At 35.3% G+C, this 8,409-nt stretch overlaps 1 protein-coding gene across 1 annotated transcript in view; it reads right to left on the minus strand.

Annotated features, from left to right (window-relative positions):
* CHDC2 (calponin homology domain containing 2) overlaps nucleotides 1-8,409 on the minus strand; it is a gene marked incomplete at its 3' end in the record, with an annotated part of 58,405 nt that overhangs the window by 33,446 nt on the left and 16,550 nt on the right. The window contains exon 6 of the mRNA XM_010191388.1: nucleotides 7,756-7,965. Coding sequence (XP_010189690.1) covers nucleotides 7,756-7,965 — 210 coding nt within the window. The remainder of the gene's footprint in view (nucleotides 1-7,755; nucleotides 7,966-8,409) is intronic.

Below are 8,409 nucleotides of genomic sequence, written 5' to 3' on the forward strand. Positions count from 1 at the left end.
TGGATTCTGCAAGTCAGCAATTGATTCTGCAGCTGACACCGATAGCAAGGATTTAGCTCCTGGGAACATGATTCTACCACGGCTGCAGTGACCACCATGAGATGGTATAGTTCAGGATTCCAAAAGGAGGAAACAAGGCAAAAAGCCATATCACAAATGTGGAATTCAGAAAAGCAGACTTTGGCCAGCAAAGAGCCACAAGGATGAAGAAGGGATTGAAGAACTTGCCATATGGGAATGAGAGTTGTGAGTGTTCAGCCTGAAGGAGACAAGGCTCAGGGAGATTTTATCTATGTGTATAAATATCTGATGGGAGGGAATAAAGAAGATGGAGCCAAACTCTTCTCAGTGATGCTCAGTGAGGGCACACAAGACAGTGGGTACAAATTGAAATGCAGAAAATTAGATCTAGTCACAAGAAAGAAAAGTTAACCATGAGACTGGCTGAACACTAGAAGAGTCTGCTCAGAGAGGGTTGTGGAGTCTCCATCTTTGGAGATACTGAAAAACCAACTGGACAACAGTGTTGGTTCTGATTTGAGAAGGGGAATTGAAGAGAGAAGTAAATGATCTCTGGAAGCTCTTCACAATCTCAGCTGTTCTATGATTAAAAAATATCAACTCACTTATTGGCCGCCTGTCCAGTCATTATCATTAAGTATTTTAATATGGTATTTTCCCAAAAGTGGAATTTGAAAGGAAACATCAAGAAGAATGAGCCAATAGCTAAAAAAACTTATCTGAGTTTCCAAAGATGACACTCCATTTGTAAGGAAGCACAGCAGAAAAAAAACAAAGGCACCAGAAGCTAAATATTTATAACACACATTCCAGGCACTGAGGTATGGGGCACTAGACAGAAAAGTATGCATATTTCTAACCAAATATGTCAAATAGATTACAAAGACATGTACATTCTGCATGTGCTTAAAATCATCTTGTACCACTGACCTTTATTTATAGCACCATTCATGAACTGAGGTTACAAAGCTATATGTCTTGTGCAATCTATTTGTTCTGTGTTTGCAGCAGAGCTTAACTAAACAATATAAAAGTCAGTGTTATTCTATTACAATGAAAGGTAGCAAATATGAAGTTACTAAATATGTTAAATTATTCATTGCATTCAGTTTTATAATCTTTAATAACGCAAGTAAAAATTTGTTATCTACATGAACCATCAATGCCACTGCTATTTCAGTGTTTATTCTCTAATGCATATTTCTAAAGAACACAGAACAGAAGAACGGTCATTAAATATATTGTGTTTACCAACATTGGAAACCTGCTGATGACAAAAAACTAAAGCTCCAACTGTGATGACAAGAAAATACCATTCAACACTATATAAAAGCAGTTTGTTCACCTCTCTTAAATTAACTCTCATGTATTTTTTTCAGTTTGTTTGTTTTAATGTTTGTGGAAAGATGAAAGAACCTTAAACAAAAATATATTTATCCTTTTTATTTTGCTCTATTTCAGACATTTTCTAAGTAGAAACAAATTATTTGGTTTATATCAGTGTACCCCACATGCTCTAGAAATACAAGCATAGTCAAATAACGCTTCTTCAGCAGTATCCATTAACAGGTGCAGAATATCACTAACAAGTTCTAAAAAAAGAAGCCAAAGCCATTAGGATCTAAATGACAAATGTAGCAACATTGCTTGGGTAAATAAAAAAATATTTAAGGGGAGTTCACGCTGCTGGTTTAGGAAACAAAACAAACTGCTTGCAGAATTGATTAGTGCCAAAAGGGACCTTGACATGAGAGTAAGGCATTTTACAGATCTTTAAGAACAAGGAATAACCTAGACACAGAACAAGAAGACCTGCCCTCCTCCCTTCTCACAGAAATCCTTGAACAGAACCAAAGATGACAGAACGTGAAGGGAAAGAAAAGATGACATATGCAAGCTCTGCCATTTCTATTCACAACAGTGAGACCTTATCCACTGTAGCAGGAGCTCAAGCTTCCAGAGCAATCAAAATAATACAATAACTAATAGTGACAGACACACGGTTTCACACAATATACAAGACCTACAGCTGGGAAAGTAGTCATGTTTTTTCCTATTAGCAGCAATGTCAGTTCTCAATTCCAGAATAACAGACACTTCAGTTGACAGGGACCATCAAAATGGTAGAAAGACATAAGCACGGAAAAGGAGTGATTAATGGGTCTGGACCATGCTGGTTTTCAAAAGCACTCCCATCTGAAGTAAAACACCAATGTAGTATTAGGTAAAATGAATGCAGCAAAGCAGCATGCAAAGAACTCAAATTTTTTCTAGCTCCCTGACCTCTCCAAATAAATGATATTGAAATAAATTGACAGCTCTTATTCTCTAAAGCGTGCCAGCAGAACACGTGCATTTGACATTTGCCAGCAGTGCCTATTAGAGCTGCATGGTTTAGGCACATTTCCCAGCAGCAAAAGGGAACATACTGTTTCCCTCTATGACACCAAGATCTTGTGGACTATCAAAACAACTGGAACCAATTCATAACTGGGTGCCTTTTAGTGACTGTGTCTCACTTGCGTCATGTTGACATTGGAGGCTAAGATCCCTGCCAGCCCTTCTTCCTGAAGTCCCAGCCATGAACCATGTGAATAATACCAGAAATCGCAAGAGTTTCCCCAGCTGCCCAGTGAGAGAGGGAAAGTAAATGGAGAACATGGGAGGCAGGGAACTCAGCACATTCATGCTATCAATGATCACAGCAAATTTATCTACCTACAACATGTGTGGGTTTTTTGGATGTTCTGCTGCCCACAGCACCATTTCCTTTGATTATACGATACAATACAGAACTGTTAGATACTATTTAGTTTTTAGATAAAATAAGTCAAACATCATTTCAGTCAGGATAGTAGAAAACGTTCTCTCCTGCTAAAAAATTTATCTAATCAGCAAATTAAAAGATATAATAACAACTGAAGGACAAATATATAAATATGCCACATTCACAGAGGCTTTCTTTGGTTTAGTTTTTCAAGTTGAAGAAAATAAGTGTCATAGCTAATATCTTTCTTTCCATTTATTAAATACTTGCTCAAGACATTCTTGGATTTTTTGTTATCTTTTAATTCTGTATTCCTATCAGCCTTGTGGAAGGAAATGTCATTTATCCTACTCTGGAGTTAAAGGAGCAAAAAGGGAGAATAAAGATTAAAAATAACAGTAGAAATGAACTGCAAATACTCATTTAAGGCAGCCATTAAATAAGTATTAATGTACTTTCTTATGAACCACTCAATGGAATTTGTGCACACAGTAAATTACTTGCATAAATGACAATGATATATCTCTTCAGTTTTCTTTTACAGCTACATATAGCATGGTTTTGCTATAAAACATGATTGCCTATCATCTTTCAAATGTTTTCTGTAAAGTAGCCAAATTCAACATCTATCCTCTACCCAGTGTTCACTCTGATTTAGAGAAAAAAAACAATTACTATTTAAATGGACTTAATATGGACTATCCCAATCAATCCTACTGAAGTTTTAGATCTAAATTTAGAAAAGCAAAACACTGCAGAGCCAAAGTAAAAAATGACCAAAACAGAGTATTTGTCTCATTATTACTCATGCTTTGAAATATGCCTGAATTACTTTTGCTTAGAAGTTAAGGTTCATCTTCTAAGTAGCTAAATACAGGACACGATATTCTACCAACATATGAAAAAAACGTTTTACTCGCTTATTTTAATACCATCCCAGAATGCAGAATATGAGTTTAAGTTCAAAATTTTAGTGCAAATCATTTATAAATACATATTATTTCTTTGAAAAATGGAAATATAAAGAGAGAGTACCTGACAAATTAATACGTCTTCAGCAACTGATACTGTGAGATTTCATGGCCTATTAAACAAACCAGGAACCTATTCAAGACCAGTTAGCTTTTATAGGTGTTATAAAAGGTTGTAAGTTTCACCATTTTATTATTGAAGAACTAAAAGGCCCCAAAAACTTGTCTTCCTAAAAGACTCAAAATTAACAAAGCAGTTTAAATTCATTAGTTAAACAGTTTGAAACAAATGATGAAATGCTTAGATAATGAGTTGAAGTTTGAATGCATTCTATAGGCCTCCCATGGCAGGGGGCTGCGAAGAATGAGGCAGATATGTAGAAAAAAAGAAATTGCAGCTACAGATAAATAGAGAGGAATATTAAAGCACATGGTAATATTACCAGTAGTAATGAAACCCAAGTCTGGATAAATTATCATAGACTTTATGAGAATAATAACATGGCGCTTAGAGACATGGACCAGTGGTGGACTTGGCAGTGCTGTGTAAATGGTTGGACTCGACCTCAAAGGTCTTTTCCAACCGAAACGATTCTGTGATTCTACAATAAGCTCAGGATTAGACAACCAGCCACTTAATTAGACTTTTCCCATTGAAGGAAAGAATTCTTTCTGGTCATGATAAAAAGAATTTCTTCCAAAAGCCAATATAAATAATATCACTTCACTGCCTAACAGCACACACAGAATCCCTTTGTTTTAGATGGTGTGGTATTTCACCCAGTTGTGTTCAGCTTTTATATCATCTGCCCCTACAGCCCACACACACATGCAGCTGCCCTGACAGGAAATGCATTGGCAAACCAATGTTATTAATTCTGCCCTTTAACAAATACCCATCTACTATTTTTTAAAACACAGCAGCTATTTTAAGATTATTTGACAATCCTGAGCATGAAATCTTTCACCTTCATGAGCAGGGATGCCTTTAAGGTTACTCTGATGATTTTTATTTGGTATAGTTTTTTTTTCAAAAACACATTGAGTTTGCCTTTAAATTGAGGATGGTATCTTTTATTTCATTTTAATGGAAAATATAGAAAAAACTTTATTACCCAGCAGAAAGGATTATTTCTCACTAACAAGGTTTGAGAAGCTGCTAGTGCATCATATAAAAACAGTTATTAAAACAAAATATTGTGCCTGCTCAGCAGCTATATTTCAGACCTCATCATAAGCCTAAATTATCCTTTTCTCATAATTACTGCAAACTTTAGCACACATTTATGAATCATATCCCACACAATGATTAAATATTAGAATTAAATAAGAGGAATGCGAAATAGATTCTTGGCTGACAATCTATACAGAAAAATACAAAATACTAATCCAATATCCAGCAGCAATAACTGAAAGGTTTGTAATCCTTGCATCAAAATAATATAAAATGTAGTGTTATGCTTAGGAAAAAGCCCATTCTAGGCTGTAGGGTGGAGATATTTAACCCTTAAAATAGTTGCTTTACTGAAAATAGTAACTGCAGGAGTGACTTTAAATTACAACAGTACCTATCTTTCCTCCTCATTCATACACTAATTTCTCCCACCAAGTGGAAAGATGAACTAAAGGGACAAAAGCTGAAAACAGTTATTTTTGTACAAAACATTAAATAAAAGATTTGATCGCCATTTACTAGGCACAGGGGAGACCTTCTGCATTGCTTTTCAAAGTTCCTTATGCATAAAGTTCCTTAAAAAACAATCCACTACTTTAAAATCAAAACAAGATATATGAATTTCGTATTTGCATATGTCTTTATCACTAAACAGTGTTTTAAAGAGATGGGTTTTGGTGTGAACACTGCATATAAATTGCTATTGAACTCTATGTGTTCTATCCTAGAGGAACTTAGCTCTAACAAGGAATTAGACCACATAAATTCCTAAGTATTTTTCAGATGCAGAGTTTATATTCCCAAATAATCTCAGTACTTTCAAAAATTTCAAGCACTTTCTCACGTAGTACACAGGACTGCATTTTAGGAACTATATAAATGAATAGCAAAGTAAAGCACATCTGTCCCTTATCCCTTCTCTCAGGGGCAGTGCCTGCTTCTGCTGATGTTGCTGTCCACAAAGTCCTTCTAAGACAGCACAGAAAACACTCAAGAGCCCAGAACAGAGGGAGGGAGAAGACAACAACATTTTTCCATACTTTGCTTTACTCAGTCCTGTGTCCCATATATCAGAAGTATTTGAGAATACAGAGTATCCCATATACTTTTTATACAGGAAGTATGGTCTGAAGCTGAAACGTATGCCTAATGCACTTGTATGAATTCCTAGCATAAGACAGACACAAAAAAGAAAAAAAAAACAACCTACAACAACAAAAATAAAACAACCAATGTAACAAAAAAACTACAACACAACACGAAAAACCCCCACACATATTTATACGTTTGTGTGTGTGTGTGTGTATGTATGTATATATGTACCTTTAAAGTAAGACTGGGACATGTTCTTTGCTAGTTCCTAGCAAAATGAAATTCTGACTTCCAGTGCAATTTCCCCTTGAGAAGTCTCCCTACCTTTACTCTGAAGCTCAGAGGCTCAAGGAATGAATAAACCACATGTATGAATAATGAATCACATGAATAAACCACAAACATTTTCAAATTAAACAAAATAATAATTAAAAAATAAATAAAAAGAACTCCTCTTGCACACTTCCGCATTGTACAGATAGTCTATAAAATAACCAGAATCTCTTACTTAGAGACAGTTCCTCAGAGATGTGTCTTCTTCTACCTGAAGCTTCTGAGAGGACTGTAAAGAAGTAATCCTTTGCATGATCACTTCACTGCAACTTTGTAAAGATTTGCCAGTAGGTAATAAGAAGCACTAGCTCTTCCAGATGCCATTAGGATAAAGCCAGAAAAGAGACTCTAAACCAGTCACAAACAATTCATTGTTTAAAAAAACATGAAACTCATCTGGCTCAACCCAAAAATCAGACCACCTTGAAATCCAGCATGGAATGGACTGTAGAATTTTAATAGGGTATGTCCTGGTTTACTGGGACCGAACTTTAGAGTCAGTTTTCTGTTGAGGAAAACTGCAATTTTGTAAGGACTACAACACTATTTCAAGGGAACAAAAGTAAAAAAACTTTGCTATAGCTTTTCAGCTAATGCTGGTATGCAGGTTGCCATAATGCTCAAAGTCTTGAGACAAACAAATGCAGAGGTTGGAGGGAGCAAAAGCCAGAGCAGATGACCCAGGCTGACCAATTAATAATTATTCCATACCATAAGTGTCAAATTCACTATAAATCGGGGAGTTTGCTGGGGACAGCTGTCTTCTTTCCTCGAAAGGGACATTTCGAAAAGGACTTATTTACCATCCTACCCCTGAGGCCTAATCTCCCACAATATTGGCGGAGTATAACTCGGTGTATCTTATATTATAACTGTTATTAATACTAGCTGTTGTTGTTGTTATTGTTGTTATTATTATTTATTTAATAGACTTCTATTTCTACCCACAAATCTCCTTTTCTTTTGCTGACCACCCTCACTGGGTAGGGAGGAGGCACTGGGTGATAGAGCAACTGTATAAACCACGACAGGGTATTTTTCAAAAAGCAAAATATTTTTTAACAGAAAATACTGGGATTTGCTGAATCAAGACCATGTCTCTCCAAAGCCATCTAAGAAGACTGAAACAGACATAAGAATTACCATTATATATGAATGAGATACAAGACCTTAAGATGGTCACTTAGATGAATATTACCTTAGAGACCAAAGCTGAATTTTGTGCTTTCAATTGTAATTCAGTTGAAAAAAATAAATGTGGTTTGATTTGGTTTGGTTTTGTTTTTTTCAGAACCATTCTTGTATGCCTTTACCCAACCATTATTAGTTCTGTGTCTTAGATTTAACTTTATCAGTTTAGGCCCTGCCCCGAAGTGAAATTGAATAGCACACATTACCTGTTTTCTTCTTCATCAATGAAGAATATACTCCCTGAAAATGACACTGGCGTAGATGATCTGAAGCTGATATGACAAATTAGCTTCTTATTTGTGCCATCTGATGAAACAAAAATATCTTGTCCTTCTGGGAACTGTACAGTAAAAGGGTAAATCCAGTCATCACCTTCAGGTTCAAGCTCTGGAAGCTCAACTTGAATTTGTGATTGCCTGTGTTAAAAACAAATGGTGTTTGTACTCAAAGGATGACAGTATTGGAATGATACCTAAATAGCTTAAAAAACTTAAATTACTGCTCTTTATTAATTATAAAAAGAAAAGTATCTTAAAGACCAGAAAAGCGTATTTCAACACACATGTACACAAGAGCACCTGAAAAGATTAAAATATTAAGATTTTTATCAAATTGTAATAGATGTTTGTGGTGGGTTATGCTACATAATATGAAGCTTACAATAAGGCTTCCTTATAAATTCAAATAACAAGATAAAGTGGGTGAGCCACAGAAAAATGAAAAACATATGGATTATTTGTTAGCAACTGACTAAAGATAACAAAATATCCTGATAGGACTCTTCTAATTTTTGTGCTATTCAACGTAAATTTAAAGTCATCTGACAGAGTGAATACATCAGAAGATGGTCAATTCATGAA

This window comes from Mesitornis unicolor, unplaced genomic scaffold, assembly GCF_000695765.1.
Source record: "Mesitornis unicolor isolate BGI_N332 unplaced genomic scaffold, ASM69576v1 scaffold11469, whole genome shotgun sequence".
NCBI lineage: Eukaryota > Metazoa > Chordata > Aves > Mesitornithiformes > Mesitornithidae > Mesitornis > Mesitornis unicolor.